The 22,012-nt window shown below is 41.1% G+C and overlaps 1 protein-coding gene across 3 annotated transcripts in view; it reads left to right on the top strand.

The window, feature by feature from the left end:
* The window catches only part of znf385b (zinc finger protein 385B), a 56,769-nt gene extending 36,173 nt beyond the window's left edge, over positions 1 to 20,596 (top strand). For 2 of the 3 annotated variants that reach the window (XM_069154331.1, XM_069154328.1), the window contains 7 exons: positions 8,394 to 8,530; positions 8,669 to 8,779; positions 11,496 to 11,667; positions 11,751 to 12,125; positions 13,342 to 13,526; positions 14,629 to 14,724; positions 14,944 to 20,596. In XM_069154331.1, the coding sequence (XP_069010432.1) occupies positions 8,394 to 8,530; positions 8,669 to 8,779; positions 11,496 to 11,667; positions 11,751 to 12,125; positions 13,342 to 13,526; positions 14,629 to 14,724; positions 14,944 to 15,213 (1,346 nt within the window). In that variant the 3' untranslated portion in view covers positions 15,214 to 20,596. The remainder of the gene's footprint in view (positions 1 to 8,393; positions 8,531 to 8,668; positions 8,780 to 11,495; positions 11,668 to 11,750; positions 12,126 to 13,341; positions 13,527 to 14,628; positions 14,725 to 14,943) is intronic. The other variant, XM_069154330.1, reaches the window with a different exon arrangement.
* Positions 20,597 to 22,012: the final 1,416 nt, after the last annotated feature.

Genomic DNA, 22,012 nt, shown 5'->3' on the forward strand with positions numbered 1-22,012 from the left:
GACAATTATTAGCAAAGCCAATGTAGTGATACATGGATACAAATGGGACAATAGGACAAAGTCCAAAGGGCCAATTAATTATAGGATCACAGTTATGGTATGTTTACCCTGTTTCACTCACTGTTTATAGAGAAAGAATAGTTAAGCACAGTCAAAAATAGTCAAAACTATTGCACCATTACATTATAGGGTGGTTGGGGGCTAGATTGGATCTGATGGAGGGACACGCTCTCTAAACTTATGGTTCTGTGATTGGTTGTTTCACTGTTAGTCAACTTGTCCTTAACCTTAATCCTAACCTTTCCACGATGTAACAACCAATCCCTCCCATAGTTACCGTGCGGTTGCCATGTTTCAATTACTTTTATTGGGAAACAGCTAAAAGACACAATCCGGACACAAACTCTGCACCTCTTTGTCCTTTTCTAAAAGGCACCCACATGCCGATTGTCTCTGTACATTGTATGTCGTTAACATCATGAATATGTTCTATAATTATGGGCTAAACATTGCTTATGCATATTGCTTTTCTTCACAGTTTATCTGCTATAATAAGATGCTTTTATAACATAAAAAAAAAACCCAAGCAGTTCCATTGAATCCTCCTTTTCAGGCGCCTTTAAGCCAGTTTGTTTCATCTGCAGCAGAATTTCATTCACCCAAACCAACTTTATGTATGAGAGCACCTACAAAATTACATATGAAGTACGTGGTTTTAGCATGAATTCAGTTTAACACCTTTGAATCCACCTGTTGTTTGTGTGAATTGTCAAAGGAGAGTCCCATATCAGTGATCTTATACAAGATGAATTTGGTAACCAAGTGAAACCAGTAAAAAAGGAGTTAAGACAGAAGTGCGTTGTGTATTTTTGTTGCTTGGTAAAAGAAAAACAAGCAACCACACAATAACTGTGATATTACAGTTACAGTTCTGTTTCTATTTCACTACGTTTGTATTTGTTCATCATTATTTCAGTTGCAGTCTTGGCCATTAATGCCCTCAGTACATTTTAAACTGTCAGTTAGCGCCCCCATTAGCCTTGTCGTTAGGACCATAAATTCACGCAATTTATGTGTGTAGCACTGACTCTTCTGTGGAGCAGTTTAAATGCTCACAAATGAGGCTCATATGAAGTTGAAAGCTCTGATGTCTTCTTCTATTGTGGACTTTCTCGCTCTGTTTCCTCAAATGTCAGCTCTGATTGCTGTTGATGAACACACAAAAAAAAAAGTTCACCAGCGAGTTCAACACCAAAACTTAACATTGGTTTACTTCAGCAGGCGAATCCACTGAGCTGATGTTGATTGACTGACTTAATGCCTGCTGCTGAATATCAAATAATTTAATTCAAAAGTGCATCGAATGATTGACATATTTTGTGACATATTTTGATCTCTGCTTCCACAAATTCAGAGTGTCATGAAGAGCTTTACGATTTCAGAGTCTCTTTAACACACACACGCACACACACACACACACACACACACACACACACACACACACACACACACACACACACACACACACACACACACACATCAGAAGTGCATAGTGCAGTTGGAAGATGGTATTCAACAGCTGGTTGCTATGTGCTACTTTTAATTTAATTACACATACCTGGCACTGTTGGTGGGTGGCGTATGTCGTGATACTTGTTTTGTATGCGGCCAAGTTCAGATTTATTCGGAGTTTGTTTTCAGCTCGTTCAGTCTCTCGTCCCTTCCTCTCATCTTTTAACTCCACAAACTAAAGTTAACACGATTGTGACACATGTCAGTTTCGCTCTGTTTGCTCTGTTCTTCTTCAACACTAATGTGAGTGAACAACGTGCTGTCCGAATACATTAGAAGGCAAAAATGTTCAAAGCTCAAAGGCTCAAAGTACAAAGCCAGCCGTCATAGAAAGGAATGAAACCAGATAATCACTGAAATAAAAACTCTCTTCAATTCAACGCCGATGCAAACCAGTGGGTGAAGTCCCTGCTCGTTGTGTTCATCCTTATATAGGCTACAGTCTGCTGTTTTCACCAAGCGTCAACCAGCAGTGACATCACCGATTGATTTGTGAACAGCTGTTATGAAGCCTTGAGTTCGCAATTTGGCCGGCGCCATCTTGCTAGTCCCGATGGGGGTGGGGGGATCTAACTTGATCTGATTGGGCACTCTGTGATACTACCTCCCGCCTACCGATAGCCGTAACCTGAATGGACCACAGGCCTGTCAATCAAACAGACACGCCCCCCCCAACTTCGTATTTTATAATTAACGACGGGATTATTTTCAGATGGACCGCCAGAACACAAATCTGAAAGAGGAATTAAAGTGAATGACATACAGAAAACTTTCATTGACTGAGAATTTAACGAGAGAAGTTGAATGGGAGTTTATGGAAATGAGAGCTTTTTTGGAGACAACCTCTAGTGGCACACTGTGGTATTGCAGTTTAAGGCACTTCCGCATTGGCCTATTTTTTTGAAGCCAGAAGCTGCGAACACTTTTATATACAGTCTGTGGTTTTCAGACAAAAAGAGCAAAGTGTCTTTGAGCCCAGATTAAACGTTTATGTTTAGGATATTTATGCATGAGAATGACACGATAACTGATGTTTCTATGATTATGAGTATAAACGCCATCTAACTTTTTTGGATATGTTTTTCAAGTAAAGATGCATTTCAGCAGTTTTTTTTAAAGCTCCTCTCCAGACCTGCTTTAAGACATTTGACAATTATTTGTGACTGATATGTTTTTTCCACAACAAAGTTCAATCAAACGTCTCCTGCTCGTCTCTCATTAAACACGTTGAAAAGTTGTTTGATTACATTTTAATCGAAAGTGAAAGACTAGAAGACGTCTTTAGAGCATGTCCCTTCACAGTCTTAATCACTACAAATTGTCTATCAACCTGCTACGAACACCAGTGATGCTTGGTGTGGCAGTTTGTGCGTCTACTGTGACGGAAAGGGATTGTGCAACTTGTTCAGCCCATTTGGATGTAAGCACCAGGGGCTTGTGAGTGATTAAATATCAGCCACATTTCTCAGTACCCACACCCAGTGGACACAGAGCAGATCAGTTACAGGAGGCTCGGCCTGCCGCTCACAGTACAGCCAAACGCTATCTGAGATTCTCCTTCTCGTGTCTTCATCATAATACGAGCTGCCGAGCAGAACTAACTGTGAGTGTAAATATGTGTGTGTGTGTGTGTGTGTGTGTGTGTGTGTGTGTGTGTGTGTGTGTGTGTGTGTGTGTGTGTGTGTGTGTGTGTGTGTGTGTGTGTGTGAGAGAGAGAGAAAGAGAGAGAGACAGAGAGAGGTGTGAATGCCAGAAATAACCCTGACAGCAGCCAAAATCATAAATCTGACCGCTGCAGAGGAAAGTGGACTGACCAGCAGGAAACTGGATGCTGCAAATGAGAAAAGGATTAGAATCAGTTTATAGCCCGCCTCATCTCAGCAGCTGCTGATGTCAGCAAAGGACACAGCAGGAGTGAAGCTTTGATCATTTCAAAATGTCTGGAACGGTGAAATGGTCTGATTTTACAAAGATTTAAAACAGACAGAATCCATTCATTTCAACAGAATCGCTGTAATTTAAATTTTAATCCACAAAAACTATTCACATCAACTGTGGTGAACTGGGACGCCTGAATTTACATCATGGACCAACAGCATCCAAAATTTGGAAGCAATCGTGGAGCCTTAGCTTCTGTGTAACTTTCCAATCATGGTACACTCACACGTGATACCATTTATTTTGGATGATTGCAGCTCTTCCCAGTCGTGTGTGGGAGTGTGCAGATGCTTCCTCGCTCTCCTGTTAGCTTTGCTGCACCCCAATCATTTGTATTGGCATGGGACCCCTTGAGCAGGATGAGCGCTGGGTCCTTTAACCTCCCGCAAAAGACGACTGATTTCTCTGAGGACGATATGGCCGTGGGGAATAAACATCAAACTTTTGGAGATTTGCTGACATTAGCTGGGATCTCTTAGCGGTTTGCTCTCCAGCAACACTCGTTCACCGATGAGTCTGGTGGGTAACCATAGTAACTAAGCTTCTAAAACCACACATTTCACAAAGATGCATCAGTTGAATTTTGCGGTGCCACTTTCTGGTACAACCAGGCCTTTGGGTCCTTATCCAGTATCGAAGTGGTTTAGACCAGTTAGATCCAGTTCGGGTGTTGGACTACTCTGATCCATTCAGTTCCAGGCTATTCTAAACCGGAGGGTTTGATTGGTCTAAACCTCCCAGTTTCTGTGTCAGACTGATCTAAACAGTCTTATTACACCAATCCGAACGGGTCAGTGCCTGCTCCAAGTGTAAACCCAACAGCTCCAGTGTGAAACCTGTCAGCTTTTTCGCTACTGGTTTTACTCTGCAGATTCACGGGCTGCAGATGGAAACGAGATGTCTAATGGGGAGCTTGTTTTCAGGTAGCACTGCCTTTAATAGATCATCTGACCACTCACCAGCAGCCTGAAATAAAGCTCTCTGTCTCATCACCTTGTTGTTGGCTGGTCTTCATGCTGGTTTAACAGACTGTTTCCATGTGAAAGCTGTAGCAGATGTGCATCAGTATTTATAGCAGCTTCTTAGAACAGCAATTTACTGTAAGAGAGAAGGGGTTACTGTGTGTGTGTTGTAACCAGATCTCAGAGGACAGAGGGACAGAATTAAGATGACTCTGTCACCAGGCCATTCATCACACACACACGCACTGAAAAATATCTCCAATTCATACGCATCATAAATTAAATAGAGCTGTGTTCGGCTTCCACACTGAAGGCTAAATGTGATTGTTTTTAGGGCGTACATCCATACTGTATAACTACAAGTGCGCACAGTAAAATCGCCGGATATTTGTGTGAGGTGTTGATGGACGCTGAACCACTGACTCCTAAGAACAAAAGGTCAGATGGTGATGAGACAGCTTAGGATACAGAGTTTGTAAAGGGCTTAAAAGGTCTTCAAAAGGGCACAAATAGTCTTTTGTGACACAAGGATACTTGGAGTGGTTTAAGCCATCCTAGAGGAGATTCAAGAGATCTGTAAAGAAGTTTTAACTGTCCTTGAGGCGGTTTCACTGGTCGTTCAGTCTGGCTGTAGGGCTTCCATTGTCCCAGAGTTTAGCTGTCAGCAAAAATTTGATAAAAAGTAAAGCAGAATTTGATGCTGGTGAGATGACAGAAAAGAGAAGAGTGCTTGAAGGAGTCTTCAGAAAGTTTCCAGAGTACTAGAGAGATCTCCAATGATCCATCTGGGTGCGTTAGGCCAGGGGTCTCCAGCCTTTTTCCCCTGAGAGCTCCTGTGGTCTAACGGGTACATCGTGATCTACTGGTTGGAGACTCTTGTGTTAGGCTCTCTTTAGTTGGTTTCAGTGGTTCAGTTGGTTCTTCCATTGGTCCTTGATGAGGTTTGATTGGTTCTTGTGTTGCGCGAGTCGTTTAAATTGGTTGTCGTTGTTTTGGTCACCTTTCGATGGGTTTGTAGGGGTTTTATGACAACAGCACAGTGCCCAATTTCAAAAAAGTGAAAAAAATGTTTGCTGGTGTTGATACACTTGACTTAAGCCTCAGCTGTGCTGTGTGTTACAAAATACTGAACAGTATTTTAGTAATTGAGCAAATAAGGTTCGGTTCCTTTGCCAGTATGTACACACAGTGTGTTGTTCACTCACAGTGACACACAGGAATATAACTTATGAAGTTGGGGGGTTATTGGCCTTGCTCAAGGGTAATTTAGCGGTGGATGCTAAGGGAGGGGAAAGTGCTGTTCGGTCCATATATTGTATGAGTCTGGACAGACATGGATGTAAACTGCAACTTGACTAGTTGTCGGTGGCTGACAACCGCAAGGCAGTAATTCCAGTTTTAGTAATGTCAGTCTGCCAGAGTCCAGATTTAGTTTACAAGCGTTGCATCTTATATTATTGAAGGCGAAGCTTTTATTTTGGCAGGTTCACCCAGCTGACACTTACACCATCTTTAAAAATAGACACTAATCTGTATTTACTATAATAAATAATCTCCCAGTTAATGACAGTTGATCCGGGCAGTGATCTGAGCTGTTGTCTGTCCGGCTACATGCGTTTGATTACAGCATTGTATTGTGTCATGTGGTTCTGAACTTATTAATGAGCTGTCGTTTCCAATACAGAGGCTGACTCATAGCTCTACTATCTGAGGATAAACTCAGACAGCAGCAGCGCAGCACACAGCTAATCTAAAACTAGCCTAACATCACACACACTCACACATATACACACACACAAACGCACGTAAAACTAACCTCTCAATCCGGTTTGTTGAGATCAACATATAAAACTGTCTTAGAAATATTTATCTGGAAGGGTTAGGACTGGATTTCAGCTTCAGAACTGGATTATAGTGCATTTAGATTGGGTTAGAGTGGCCTAGAAGGAATTAGGATGGGTTTTATGATGCATGAGGATTGTGTTATGTTGGCTTTAAGGCATTTCGATTTATTGGGATGGGCTTCAGAGAAATGACTTGTTGCCAAAGGGCTAAATTACCTTTAATAATACTGATTACTGATTATGTAACGTTTGAAATAGGTAATATAAGGTAAATTATATTAAAATGGATCAGAATGGGTTTCCAGGCTGTCATTTTAAAGCATTTAAATTGGGTTATGGTGAATTTAAAAGACGAAGGAATTTGGTATAGAATGAAACATGTATTTAAAGTGGCTCATTGTGCACTTACAGAGGGATATAATTGGTTATGATTTATTTATTTATTTAGAGTTCAAGGTAATTCAGAAGAGATCATAATGGGTTACAGTGCATTTAGAATGAAAACAATGGTTTATAGATCAAGTAAAAAAAAGCTAGAAAGGGTTTTTACTATACAAGATGGGTTTGAATAAAGTACAATAATTTTATTAAGTTGTAGTACAATTGAAATGGGCTAGAATCAGTTGTACTTTATTTATGATCTGTTACAATGGTTTACAGTTAATTTACAGTCAATGGATAGCAATGGGTTAGTGCATTAAAATGGGCTTGAATGGGTTACAGTGTATATGAACTGGGTTAAATAGGTTATAATGCATTTAGAGTTGGTTAGATTTGGTTGCATTGATTTTACAAAGGGTGTCAATGTGCATTTAAATTGGATTTGAATGGGTTATAATGCTCACAAAGGCATTTATAGTTGATTTGACTGATTACAGTGTATTTAAAGCGAGATATAATAAGTTTACCTGAGTGAAGTTGGGTAGATGGACCAAACCAATAAGACCAAAACTTCTTCTCCTTTTACTCCTCCTCCTCTTTCTCCACCTCCTTTTCCTCCTCTGTCAGAACTGATTCAGTTGCCATCACCGTTTCCACCCACTCCCTGTTGTTATGAAAGAATTCTCCGCAGGGCTTTTTAAAGGCAGCAACTATAACCGACTGCAGATTGGCGAAATATACTTGTCTTCATCAGATACTGTTCATATACTGTGTATGTACAGTACATACTGTATGCAACGCCTCCTCATATGTAACTGGGAACAAACAGCCGGCAGCAGGTGGATTCAGATTTAGATTCTTCACCACTTTCCCTCAAATGGCTCACCACTCACGTAAACGCCACAAATAGATAGCGCTGATACAATCCTTAGTAGTTTCTCGATATGTGCAGTATAATGTACGCAAAGATTCAGAATGAGATCACTCTAGGACAGTTATGTCTCATAGCCTCACAGGCATTTTGTTTTGTAAGAGTCGTGGGACGTGAGCGACCTTTTGATGTCACTTTGGGTCTTGTTTATGTTACTTAATGCAATGTTTGCCTCTTTAAATGAACATAAAGGTGAGTTGAGATGTACAGAGCAGCTCTTGGCCCTGTGGTGACCGGACACATGGATTCATTATATGAGCCACTCATTCATTCAGTCATTCACCTTCCTCCTCTCTGTTTCTCTCTGTTTCATTACCCCTCTTCGCTTGCAGCAGTTGCAGCTCTGTATGTTCTTTGTACTGTCACCTTAAAGCAGATCAGCTGCTCAGGTCTCCAGGTTGTAACACCCATAAACACCACAGATGCATTTCTTCCATTTGTACTTCAGTGTCTGTATCTGTCAGCGATATCTTTTATGAAGTTCAAGCTACTAAACCAGCCGTAGAGACTGAGAGGCTTATATTAACATATTTCTGTATTTATGTTATAACTCAATTGCGTCGTTGTACTGTATGTAGTTTTGGCTCAGTCTTTAGGTCAAAATTAAATTAGTTATTTTAATTATGTGTTCATGTATTAACTTACAGGCAGTAATTATAAAACTATGTGCCAAATGTTTGGATAAATGTGGCTAAATGGATCTGATTTAATGTCACCTGGATAAAACAACGGCAGAAATATCTCTGTCTGTCTGTCTGTTTCCAGGAAGTGGGTGTGGTGCAGTGGGCGGGGCGTTGCCAGGGCTTATAGGTGCCTCTGGTGCCTCAGTGATGATGAAACCGTTCCTGCCATTTCCTGTGGAGACGACGTCGCCGGTCGGACTTTTCCCAAACTTCAACACGGTACTTGTGTGTGTGTGTGTTAGTGACAGTAACACTGTGTTGTGGCTGCAGGTCACACAAAGACCTGTCACCGTGTAATCAGCATTGAGCAAGTCCTGAGGAGAGTGGTGACCTCTGACCGCTGTGTGTTTCACGCAGATGGACCCGGTGCAGAAGGCCGTCATCAACCACACCTTTGGGGTTACCATGGTACCCAAAAAGAAACAGGTCATCTCCTGTAACGTCTGCCAACTGAGGTTCAACTCTGATGTAAGTATGTGTGTGTACAATAAATACACACACACACACACACACACACACACACACACACACACACACACACACACACACACAGCTTTCAGGATGTCACAAAAGATTTTTACAAGTTTTGCTGCAGAAAATTATCAATTATTTGCATTGTGTTCTTTTATTTTTTAAACAATGGCGGTTTTGTCCTCCAACCTTTTTTTTTTGCTGATCTCGGCCAAAACCACGCCCGTCCTACCTTTACACACACGGAGGTTGAACTGACTGCAGCTGATTTTTGACTGTTTCTTAAAATGTTTGGCTGCAGAGAACAACATGTGAAAATATTACCTTATGGTCAGTGTTGGGAAGGCTACATTTCAAATATAATAGGCTACAGATTACACTGGTAAGAATGTAATAACTAATATAACTATTTTAATTACTTTACAGTTACTTATTACATTTAATCACTTTTTGATTACTTTTGGGCAATAAAGTTGAAAAATCAAAAAAAAAAAAAAAGAAGAAAAAAGGTCGAACTCCCGACAGTACTGTTTACTATCAAACGTTTATTACAGTAAAAGGTTCTCCGAGATAATTTGAATTAAGATTGAAATGTTTTGATTTTAAAACAGCAGAACAAATCACAAGTATGTACTGTAGATCATAACTGACTGCAGTAAAGGAAAACATTTTCCCAGAACCTCAAACCAGGTCTACATACATAGAACTATCAACAGGACTGGCGACTGGGCACAGGTTTAAGAAACCGCTTCCTGAATGATCCAGAGACACAGCCGGCCGTCTCAGCGTGGTTGCTTAGAGTGATGCACATTGATTTGATTGGCGGACAAGAGGCGGTACAAACTCAAACAAGAGAACCAATCAAAAACAAGCTCAACATTTGAGCACATAGACAGGTGAAAATGAACATTATATTCTACATATAAACCTTTCACCAAAACGAGTATATTCAGATGTAACTCCTTATTATTCACAAAAATATTGAATCGTCTCTCAATAAAAAAACAACTTCTCAGTAACTGTAACCTTTTACCATTACATTTATTTTGTAATGCAATTACACTGCTAACACTGCTTTTGTGCATAATACAGCTGAGATATGTGATACTTGGCAGGACTTATTTGTCAGCAGTTTCTAGTAAGAGCTCCCCTCCACACTGTAATAACACTTCACTAAATGACGGCTGAGAGGCGATAAGCCGCCCCGTTAGTGACATGTCAATCAAACATGACTAGTGAATGAGCTGGTAAAATTATTCATGAGGGAACTTGAAAACAGGAATCACAGAGATGAGTGTAAAGAGGAGCACCAACTCCGTCTGATAAACTGAGTAAAAGTTGAGTCACGGAGCTTCCAGATGGTCACATGTTCATCCACTGTGACTCCAGAGTAACAGCACAGAGCACATCTGTTTACCTGGATGCATCACACACTGCATCATAATTCAGGCGTCACATTTGATCATCTTACTTTTCTTCTTCCACCAACATCAGGTCAAATTCTTTAAGCTGTCCCAAACTTTGCTTTATGACTCAATATTTGCAGAAGGAAAAAACATTACCGTCAGCCTCAGCTGCACTTTGTGTTTAGAAAATGTTTAGCATGCTACAAGGATAAATTTCTAAAAGGTCAGCCCGATAAATATCACCTGCTTAACGTCAGCATGGTCGTAGAACAGCCTCACGGAGCTGACAAGCACGGATTTTTTTTTCTTTTACCATTTTATTTTGAGGTAAACAGCAAAAATCTAATGTTCAAATCTCACATGATCCACCAGAAATATTTCCATGCTGTAGCTAAAGTTTATCCTGGTTCAACTTTTCGCTGGACAACACTGTTTTGCCAGAGCCCTCTGCCTCCGACAGCCCCGTGACACTGATAGATGGGCCACATTGGAATGAATGAGAGGATTCAATGTCAGTCTGAATGTGGCCTGAAGTCTCTTGTGTATTTATCCAAATAGATTCGCTCCTATTTCAATCAGTCCAGCCGGCGGTGTAGCGGCCAACGGGAACGGCAACGGGAAGCAGATTGTTCTGCTTTAAGTCTATTTTCCTTTTTCCGTGTGTAATTACAGTGATTGTACTCGGAGGGCTTCTAAAACACAGACGACCTGTACTCAGTACTGAGTTTGAATGCTCGCTGCTCTGCTTGCGTGCTGCCTACGCTGCAGTATCTATGGAGACGCTGTGCGAGTCTCGTTTTAACAGCAGAGCCTACAGCTAAAAAAATTGGATAGATGGCAGTAGAAGAGAGCACTGACATATTAAATATAACTAGAAGGGCACTCAGGCGCAGACCTCTGCCGAGGACAACTGTCCACTGTTGTATTGTGTGCAAATCTGAAGCTCCAACCACTTTGTATATTTTGGATATATACAATGCCTATAAAAAGTATTCACCCCCTTGGATGTTTCACCCTTTTGTTGCTTTAATACATGAAATCATGGTCAATATAATTTTGCTTTTTTTTTTTTTTTTTTTACAAGAATTTGCAAAAAAAGCTTCTTTCATGTCAAAGTGAAGACAAATAAATTACCTCAGTCGACTTCACTTAAGTTGGTGTTGATTGGGTCTGCAGACTACAAGTTTGAAAGCGAAAGAAAAGTTTAAAATGAAGTGAGCTTACACACATCTGTCACTCGTTCCTCACCTCTGTTCGAAGCAACGTTACCCGCCGCTAGCCTGACACGCTCTTGTGTCTGTTTTCAGTCTCAGGCCGAGGCTCATTACAGAGGCAGTCGCCACGCCAAGAAGCTTAAGTCTCAGGAGAACAAGTCCAAGGCCAAGCTATCAATCAATGCAGAGACCAATGGGAGCAGCTGCAGCCCTCCTGGACACGCCCCTCTTGTCTCAGCCAACAGCAGCACCAATCAGATCACAGGTATTAATTATCGCGCTAATAAAGCTGATCTGAATAGTGTTACCGATGATGTCTTCATGCTGACATTGTTTTATTTCCTCCAGAACTCGTTCCCAGCCTCTCCGACTCCTCCTCTCCTCTCAAACCCTTCCTCCTCCCCTCCACCTCCCCTCGCTCCTCCTCTTCCCCGTCCTCCAGCAGAGCCGGCAGCGAGCCTCCTCCCCCCAGCCCCCCTTCTGCTCTCCCAGCTCCTGCCCTCTCCTCCTCTTCGACCTCCTCCTCCTCCTCCTCCTCCAAAGCGTCTCCTCCTCCCCCTCCACCAGCTCCTACCACCTCCTCCGCCGCTGCCGCACCCCCTCCTTCCCAGGATGCTCCTCTCTCAGCGGAGTCAGAGGAGGAGAAGGCGAAGAAGCTGCTGTACTGCTCTCTCTGTAAAGTCGCCGTCAACTCGCTGTCGCAGCTGGAGGCTCATAATGCAGGTGAGGAGGAACCAGAGGATGTAGGTCAAACTTTCACACCTCCACATGTTTAATTCGGTTTCGGAGGAAAAGCAGTCATCTTCAAAGCGGCAGTTTTTAGTACGAAATTATGCAAAGAATCAGCTTTTGAATGATAATTTCAGTGATATATCTGAATTTCTGTCAAATGTGATTTTTCCACCTTCTCTTCACTCACTGAAAAATACAGAATCTATAAATATGGAAATATGAAATATGAAAAAAGTGTGTCTTCACTGGAGACTTCAGGTTTCCACACAGCGTATAAACTGCAGGGAATTAAAGTGAGCGCAAAGTGTGAACACAAATTCAGCACAGTGGACAACATCTAAGTGGAGTTACCATCTGGAGGGTGACTTAAGACTTATAAAAAAAACCGCATTTAACCAACATAAGAAAATAAAACGAGAAAAATGAGGGAAATCTGTTCAATTTTGCTTCGATTAATTTGTTCAGTGTTCTGCAACAGAGGGATGAAACTGAAGCTCAGTAGATGCAGATCATTTTCTTTATAATAAAAATTTCCTGAGCATATATATATATATATATATATATATATATATATATACACACCTGTAAACATGAACAGGGGAGAATTCGTGTGAAGGATTTAAATCACAAATGAAGGGAGGAAGCGTGGTGTCCATGAACGTCCCTCAACAGCTCTGCACTCCCCCTGCTGGAGCCCTCTGGTAACTACATCTACTCCAATGGCTTTAAAACAGCACAAATCACCAAATACTGTATAGCCATAAAACACACAAGAAAAACCGAAATATGATCTAATTAAAAACTACTCTAAAACCCACAGACAGAAGGTGGATATGTTTGCTGTGGCATTCAGGGATGTTTTGAAATCCCAAAATGTTTTCGCTAAAGATTTGCAAAGTTGAATCAAATCAAGAAGACAAAACACCAAACAGAAATGATCCCGTGATTCTTTGAATGCATCAACAGGAATAACTTTCAACACATTGCTGCCACATAGCAATGATTACCAATATATTATTTGTCTTCTTTAGCAGCCTTGAAGGGAACAAAATCTCCCACAACAGATGGAAGATGAACGTTTTTTTGTTGAGATGAAACGGAACCAAAACAACATGAGCGTGGCTTTGAAGCTGCCACTCACACCGACAGATACATTTGTCGTTGCGTCTCATGTTTCATCGGGGCTGATGTCTGCGTCTGTTTCCAGGTTCAAAGCACAAAACGATGCTGGAGGCTCGAAGTGGCGCCGGGCCAATCAAAGCCTTCCCTCGACCCGGAGCCAAGCTGAAGAACGGCAGCACCTCGGGACTGAAGGGCTCCGGCCTGCAGAACAAAACCTTCCACTGCCAGATCTGCGACGTCCACGTCAACTCTGAGATCCAACTAAAACAGGTAGGGACGCACAGCAGCTCCATTCAGAGCCACAACGTCATATTAACAAGAGTTTACACAGATCTGAAGCTTCGACTGCTCCCGTTCAAACACTCTCCTCCTAAAACCTCAAGTGCTCCTCTTCAATTCATGTTTTTATTCTATTTCTGGCTTCTGTTCATTCATTTTTCTCCTCCTGCTCTGGAATAATGTATTTTAAATATCAATGATCTGCCGCACACAAAGCGTAACAGGAGAACTCAGCACGATCACCGGCCATTACACAACATGCAGCACGCTGACATTTCATCAACAAGAATTATTCCATGAGTTCAAAATCATCTGCACATCTGCTTACTATTCAGACATTTGAGTTAATGTAAGAAAGTGTACTTGTGTCTTTAATTAGGTCATAATTAAGTACAGTATTACCAAATCAGGTTGGAAGGGGGGGGGGGGGGTTGCTGCGGGATGAATTCAGCGTACGATGGTTTAAGAAAAACTGTTGCAACAAAACATCACTTAACTAAAAGATAAACACATTTGAGCTTTTTGAAACAATTTCAGTTTGAGGATCCTGAACTTTGACTCGCTGACACAGTATTCGTCGACAAGGACACTTGAAGAGAGCCTCTGTGTCTGTTGTGAGTAACACTTAAGTTAAAATGTCTGCGGTGAAAAATATACGAGTTAAAAAAAAAAATGTTGACACTTGTGAATCATCATAGGGTGTAACTTTGGCTCCAGGAAATGTATTTCTTTATGGGATTGTTGGCTGAAAATTGTTGTTGCAAAGTTGGAATTCATGCATGAACATTTTCACACTCTGTGCACAAGTAAAAATGATTTCAGACACAGCCACAGTTTAATAGTGTGATGTGATGTACAAATGAAACCCACAGAGATGAAATAAACATACTGAAGGAGCTGTTTCCCCTTCAGACTATTGGACACACATATTTTCTATCTTGTCGTGTGTAAAAGCTGGATTTAATTTTCTTCTGAGGCTGAATTCTTGGTTTTGTTTCTTCTGTTTTTGTAGTAGTTCAGTCCTTGGCCTTGTTTTTCAGTCTGACGGTGTTTGTTTGTTTGTTTGTTTGTTTGTTTGTTGTTATTATTGCAGCACATCTCCAGCAGGAGGCACAAGGACAGAGTGGCAGGAAAACCCAGCAAACCCAAATACAGCCCTTATAACAAGCAGCAGCGCAGCTCGCTTACCGTAAGAGTCCAATTCAAGTTTACAAGTATTGATGTATAAATACATCACTACTTTAGATAAATACTAATATACATCAATAACGGGAGACTGTAACAATGTTCCTGAATTTATCAATTTGATTTTTAATTTATTTTCATTCTACCCTGTTTTTTTCTCCTCTCCTCTCCTCTCCTCTCCTCTCCTCTCCTCTCCTCTCCTCTCCTCTCCTCGTTTCCTCAGAAGGAGCTGGTGAAGTCCTCCCTCTCTCCCTCCTTCCTCTCCGCTCCCTTCGCTCCTCCGCCCTCCTCCCTCCCCCCCTCCATCTCCCTCCCTCCCTCCTCTCTTTCCTCCTCCCCCCTCCTCACAACCACCACCTCCTCCCTCCCCCCTACCATCTCTCTCCATCCTCGCCCTCCGGCCACCTCGTCCCTCTTCACCGCCTCCTTCCTGCGTCCAGCTCCTGGACCAATCAGAGCGAGCCAAGGATCGATTCTCTTCGCGCCCTACTGATGTCAGCAGTGGGGAGTCGAACTAATAACCTTTGACCTCTGACCTGCTGTTTGTTGGAGCTGCATGGGGGCAGAGGAGACATCAACTCTGCCATGCTGGCGGCAGGGATTCAAACCTGCAGCCTCCTCACCGAACTGAGGCTTCAATAAGAGACATGAGCGGACAGAACCGGCTCTTCTTCTGTCTGGATCAGACGTCTTTCGACCCGACAACTCCACACCGGAAGCGGAGCTCTTACTTTAAATAAACCACTGACGTCAACCCAAATTGAAGAAGAAGTTGACACAAATGGCGGAAAACCAGGAATTCTTTAATGCAGAAAGATATCCTGGAACAACATTGTCAAGAAAGCAATACGTGGCCACAGAGACTTCAAAATGTCTGAAAAAAACATGCAGCTCATTTCTCGTCTTAAATGAATCGTGATGCACCAGAATCAGTCGAAACAGAAAGTCCGCTTCAAAGAAATACTTCGAGTTTGAACTCTTTCAACAAAAATGTTCCCTAAACACCTCATCGTTTATGTGGCCGCCTGAAAACAACCAGGAAACCGCTCCCAAAACAGTCATCTGCTGTTTTTAATGCTGAAGACGAAACCAGACACAAAGGCGCAGATGAAAGTCTGGACCCAGAGCCCGCTCAGGAGGTCGGAGGAGCGGTACTTCTAACCAGCACAAACAAGATGTCAGAAAACTCAGCAGACCGTCATGAGCGACACGTTACTGCAGCTGTCCTCGTGTCCTCCTTCAGATGTTCCTAATATCTCATATCTCTACTTTGCTTACTGTCAACAAATCTGACAAAAAGACCAAAACCAGCAGCGTGTTTATTTGTCTTTTTTCACTGTCTGGGAATCTCAGCTCCAAACCATTTGGTTCCTGTTAAAGTCGTAAACCTGAAGCCGTTAAATGGCTCAAAGTTTCATGTTTTGACCCCTTTAAGATTTACGCTAATGCTAATTTCTGCCTCCAAAAAAACATCCAAATTCAGTCCGTAACAGCTCAAAGACAATCTGTGCAACGTTGTTCTCTTTGGACACGAAAACACCGCGAATTTTTATAAATACGTGAAGCATCTCTGTCGTCATCACCGGGCCAGAGTGAGATCAGACAACGCAAAAACTGTCCTTAAAGTTGCCTTAAGGTAGTCTAGATAATCAGTTTTCAGTCTGTCTGATCCTCTGACTGCTGGTGCGGGTTTCTGAGTACAATGTTAATATTACTCTTGTAAATTAGACAAAAGTATGAAAATCATACCATAAATCAAAAGTGGCCCAGACAAAGTTCACCGGCCATGAAAATATTTCTAATTAAACAACAAACAAAGCTGAAATCCTCCCTTTTCATGCATTTAATATTTCAGTTGCGTCTTCTGTCAGCGTCTCCCTCCACGCTCTCTGTGTTGTTTCTCCACACTGCCAGCCAGGAATGTAATTTCATTTGTGAATATTAGTTTTTTTTGTTTTTTTTTTGCCAAATCCAGTTTTAACCTGTTTGGGCAAAAAAAAAAAAAAAAAAAAAAAAAAAAAAAAAAAAATAGCTTTAAAAGAACTAAAAAAAAGAAAAGAAGAGAGTAACATCTTTTGATGGCATGTAACCCCAGAATAATACAGATGGTAGCTACAGCCCTGCCAAGTTGGAGTAAACAATAAATAATTATTATTTATGAGAAAGATGTTTTTATGGTGCCACAGTGATAGGAGTCTAAATAAACTTCCTCTTAACATAATTTTTTATAAGACTTGGCAACAGCCCAAAACAATAACCCAAAAGAGAAAGATTCATTTCTCTTAATAAATAGAAGGACAGCTTGTTGTTTATCGTCGCCGCCTGCTGAATCAAGCTGTCGTATGTTTGGAGCTGAAGTACATGACCTCCCCCTCGTCCCTGATGTCGTCCCTGATGTTGTCCCTGATGTCGTCCCTGATGTCTCCGCTGCCTGTTTCAGACTCATTCTGGACTCTGGACGTGGCTACTTCCTGGTTTTACAGTGAGGAAAAGCCTTCGGTCCTGAACACTTGTTTCGTTCAACCTTCCTGCTTTCACTGAACCGTCTGAAGTTTGAAGCATCTGAGCAAAAACTTCTACTGAAACTTTTCTGTCGGAGGAACGTTTTAAACAGGAACTTTTCACAACCTGCAAGAGCAAAAGAACGTTTTCCTTCGATAAGCTCACTCACTCTCCGCAAGGAAAACAAAATGTTGTCTATCACGAACGATTCTCTGGTTGCTTTTTTTGTGCTCCACTTTATTTTACAGTGTACGTTGTAAATATTTACCAGAAGCATCTCATCTACTTTTGAACAACTACTTGAAGAGTTTTGGTCCATCGAGCAGTTTGGCATTTGAATCTAAACTCAAAGGTCCACTTTTTTTTATTCTGAGTTTCCAGCTGCGACTCAGAGGCTTTATGTGCACATGGAGATGGCTGTGAGGGGTGTTTATCTGTGTTTGTTGTAGTTCTGCTGCTTTGCGCTCCATCTGTCCCAGTCGGTCCCTATTACCCAGGATATACTAATGACAGGAGCCCATTAGTGTGTCATGCAGGCTGAAATCTCTTCCCATCATTACGTGTTGACTGTCGACATCTGGGCGTAGAGACAAACGGTGATCAAACATCCCAGCGTCCAAACCCTGACAGACTATAACATAAGTGTGTCATGAGCCATGAGAAGCCACAATGTTGACCAAAATCAGAACTGAATTTACTGAATACTGAAAAATGATCATCTGGGAAAAAGAAAATGAAGAAAACAGAAAGAGAAAATGATGAGATTTCTGGTTAACTACGATAGATTAGTGTTTTTGTCTTTATCGATCTATTCTGGCAGGAGTTCATCACATCATGAAGTTTTCAGCAAAAGCTGTCATTTAAAGGCATGATGTTGCCATGGAGGAGTCAGTCTGAGTGGGCAGTGTTGTTATTTTAATGACTTGAACCCATTTTAAACTAAACCCTTCTTGAATTGCCGTACGGCTGAAAACGATATCATATGGTGCTATTTTGCTGATGTAGACACAAATTTCTCGAATGGTAAAATTTGTTTTTGCTGAAGTGAATTCTCTTTTCGACTCCCCACAGAAAACATGTTTTGTTAATTATCAGGAGGTACCATGTTGAGTTGACAGTGTCTGCTTTGGTCTCACATGCAGGCTGAGGTGATGTGATGAAGCCTGAGCGAGTGCTGTTTACTGAAGACAGCCGTGTCATGTGTTTGAAAGATGTGAAAAAAGCTAGTAAGGGGGACCTTTGAATCGACTTTGTCACACCTGCTGATCCCGGAGTCACAAACAAACGTCTGTGCTCAACATCAATATTTTAATTCTGTAATGAACACTGGAGCCTTTAGGGGGCGCTAGCGGGACTGTTATTCTCAAACTGCTCCTAACGTTACTGTCAGCCCATGCAGTTGTAGTTTTCACTCTTCAGGTGGTTGTTTGACTGTCGTGAAAAGCTTCACAGGACCATTGAAAACCATAGAAAACAATTTTAGAAAACAAAGTTAAAGAGAAGTTGTAAGAAAAAAAAAAAAAAAAAAAAGCTCTTTTAGTCGGACTGTGACATCACAGAGTAAGGTAATGCGATGTCACAGTACAATTTACCTCAGGCGCATTCACCTGCTCTCTTCATTAGGAATCATCTGAGGAACCGAAGCAGCATCGCTCAAAATCTGATTGGTTGGGTTGAAACAGCGAGGCGTGTGATTGGGCAAAGTAACAACAGTGTTGAATCTGATTGGCTGGAGACTTAAAGGAGAGGTTTACGTTTTATTTACAGCCGGTATGGACAAGAGGAACGATTGCACTGACCAATAACTTTTTAAGAGATCATAGGAGAATGTGAGTGCTGCATTAAAGTTGACTTGAATAATAACATGGACCTGTTCTTTACATGTAAATAATATTCACTTTCTTTAAACCTGAATTTTAATTTCGCATGTTGTTCTATTATTGTGGGATAATGAAACATCTAAAACTGCTGATAGAATATGTACAAACGAAATGGACAAACGTAATTCATCTTCAAGCTTCAATCTGAGGAATAAAATACAAAGTTTCCATGTAAACATTTTGTTCATTGTTGCCAATAAAAACAATGGCAGTTCTTAGACACGTTAAGAAACACGATGTGGACCAGACTGCACAGTTACAAGCCCCGATTAGAAATACTAATGATATGATATCAGCGTCAATAATGACAACATTTATTTTCTATGGTTTCCAGTGGTCCATATTTTCTTGTCCGTCTTTCTGCCTCCTCCTGAATAACTTGAAGCATTTCAGTCTTCCAGTAATGAACAAAAAGACATCATGTGTGTTTGTGTGTGTTTATCTATGCAGTATTTGGTCTCAGTGTGGTAACTCTTCTGTCTCTCATCATGTAATATGTAAAAAAGAAAAAAAAAAGAAAGACAAAGTGTCAAATCTGTGTTGATGATGCTGATGAACCTCCACTGAGGCTGTTTGATTTGTTAGAAATGAAGCTCTCAGCTGTTCACATGAACTTCCTCCTCTGTCCGATGATGTCATCATGATGCAATAATGTACAGATTAGCTGCTGCTTTTCTATTCGCTCCGCTTCCTTATCAGCAATACTGAGGCCTGGGAGGCTCGATACTGAGGATGCAATACTGGAATGAAGCACTAAACTGAGATTGTGTGTGTGTGTGTGTGTGTGTGTGTGTGTGTGTGTGTGTGTGTGTGTGTGTGTGTGTGTGTGTGTGTGTGTATGCGTGGGTGTGTGTGGGTGTGTGTGCTGAACGTCGACCACCTGATTTAATCACGTAGCTTCCAAAATAAAAGCTCATTTTCCATGAACCCAAATGCCATGCAAACAGTGAAATAATTTAAGTGTTTAAAGGAGCCATCCACCCAAACTACTGCACACAGGGCTTCTCTCTGAAGCAGGCAGACGTCATGTTAACACATCTGATATAGTTATATTGAAAACATAGAAGTTGGTTGAGTGTTGTTTAACCGGACAGATATTTGTACCAAATTTTAATGTTATCTTTTTCCAAATTGTAAAAAATGTTTATTGAACAATGTTTTAAAAAAAATAAATCCAGATTTTGACATTTGAAGATGGAACTGGTTCCACACAAGTTCAGATTCAATCAACCGGTAATCATCCAAATCTGAATGTTTAAATTGGATCATCTGCAATTTGATGTGTTAAAAAGCAACACTTCCTGCTTCAGAGAGACTTCATCCTCTTTGTACAGTATTTATTCTCTGAGCTTGTTTTTTTTATGAGGATGCTAATCATTATGATGCAGATATGCAAAACTTGTCAGGTTGAGATTATGTCATATTTCTCTTATTATTATTTTACTTCTGTAATTTTATTTTGTTTGTTTTCATTAAAAACATCTGTACAACCTATTGCCCCTTTTATTTAGTTTTTATAAACCAAAAACCAAACCAAAAAGAACTGAATCAGGCTGTTTGAAATATTGTACAGTGACCTCACGTCTCATGTAAAACTCACATGACCCTAAATGATTTAAAGTGATCACAGTGCTGATATATAAAATGTCTGCAAATCTCATGAGATTCCAAATGTTGTACACGGATGATGAATCATACTAAAATACACCGAAGTGCATGAAAAGCAACCGCGACACCTCGGTGAGTCTCATACAGGTGCTGATATTTGTATTCACCTGCCTCAACATGAGGCCACAATGACGCTAGACTGAGACATTTTATTCTGAATGTGACCCTGTACCCGGAAACAAGTGGTCAGCGTCCAGGATGAAATGTGGGAAGGAGCAGCGGACGTTAAAACAGCTGCTTTAAAAATGTCCAACCGGCCGCAGAAGCTACGTCTGACTTTTTCTTCATCAGTAAAGCGCACTGACTCCCCGACATATTATGATGAACAGAGTAACTCTTTCATCAAACCACAGCGATATGTTGAAAGCTTGTTGCAAACTCGACCTTGGGTGGATAACACGGAGTCCTGATGGGAAACCGCTCGCTCTCATCCCCCCTTTGCCCCCACTCCCTCTTCTAGTCATTCAAAATATGCAGAAAATGTTTCAAGAAACAAATGTCAAAGCGTAATTTCTTTTTATTACCTCTGCCAAGAAGTTTGTGTTTTTGAGGCGGTTTGTTTGTCTGATTGTTAGCAGGATTGCAAAAAAAAAAGCTACCGGCCTCATTTTTATGAAATCTGGTGGAGGGGTGTAACACGGGCCGAGGAAGAACCCATTATATTTTTGGAGCAGATCCGAGTCACGGTGATTGTCCTCACTTTCATGAATTTGTGAAGGGTTTGTGGACGACAGGCAGTAAAACTCAACAGTGCCAAAACACAGGGCATTTTCGAAATACAATAACTCCTGACAGTGAAACAATCCACAATAACAGATATCAGTATGCTGGTGGAGTACACGTTTATTTTCTCAGATTTAATACAGCAAGCAGTCGATATGAAGCCCTCAGTGTTTCATAGGGGAGAATCTGAACCAGTACAACATAAAGACTGTAATACACCCATCGGTCCACGAGAGGAAACCGTGTGTGTCATGGTTTGCCTCAAAGGTGAAGGAACTAAAGCAACTTGGTCAGGTTCAGGAAAAGATGGTGATTTGGGTTAAAATAAGTAAAACCTTAAGTAGCTTACATTATGTTACTTAACACACTGTAAGTTACATAAGTTAAATATGTTCGGCTATGCAAGCGGCTCTTAAAAGAAGCCTATGTTGACTTTTGTTTGCTTGTAGTTTACTACGTAAATATTCTGATTGAGTTTAAAATATGAGCTCCAAGAAAGTCAAATTGAGTTTTAAAAAA

Source organism: Embiotoca jacksoni, unplaced genomic scaffold, assembly GCF_022577435.1.
Source record: "Embiotoca jacksoni isolate LCO1_2020_lvr unplaced genomic scaffold, fEmbJac1.0.p SCAF_2, whole genome shotgun sequence".
Classification (NCBI taxonomy): domain Eukaryota; kingdom Metazoa; phylum Chordata; class Actinopteri; family Embiotocidae; genus Embiotoca; species Embiotoca jacksoni.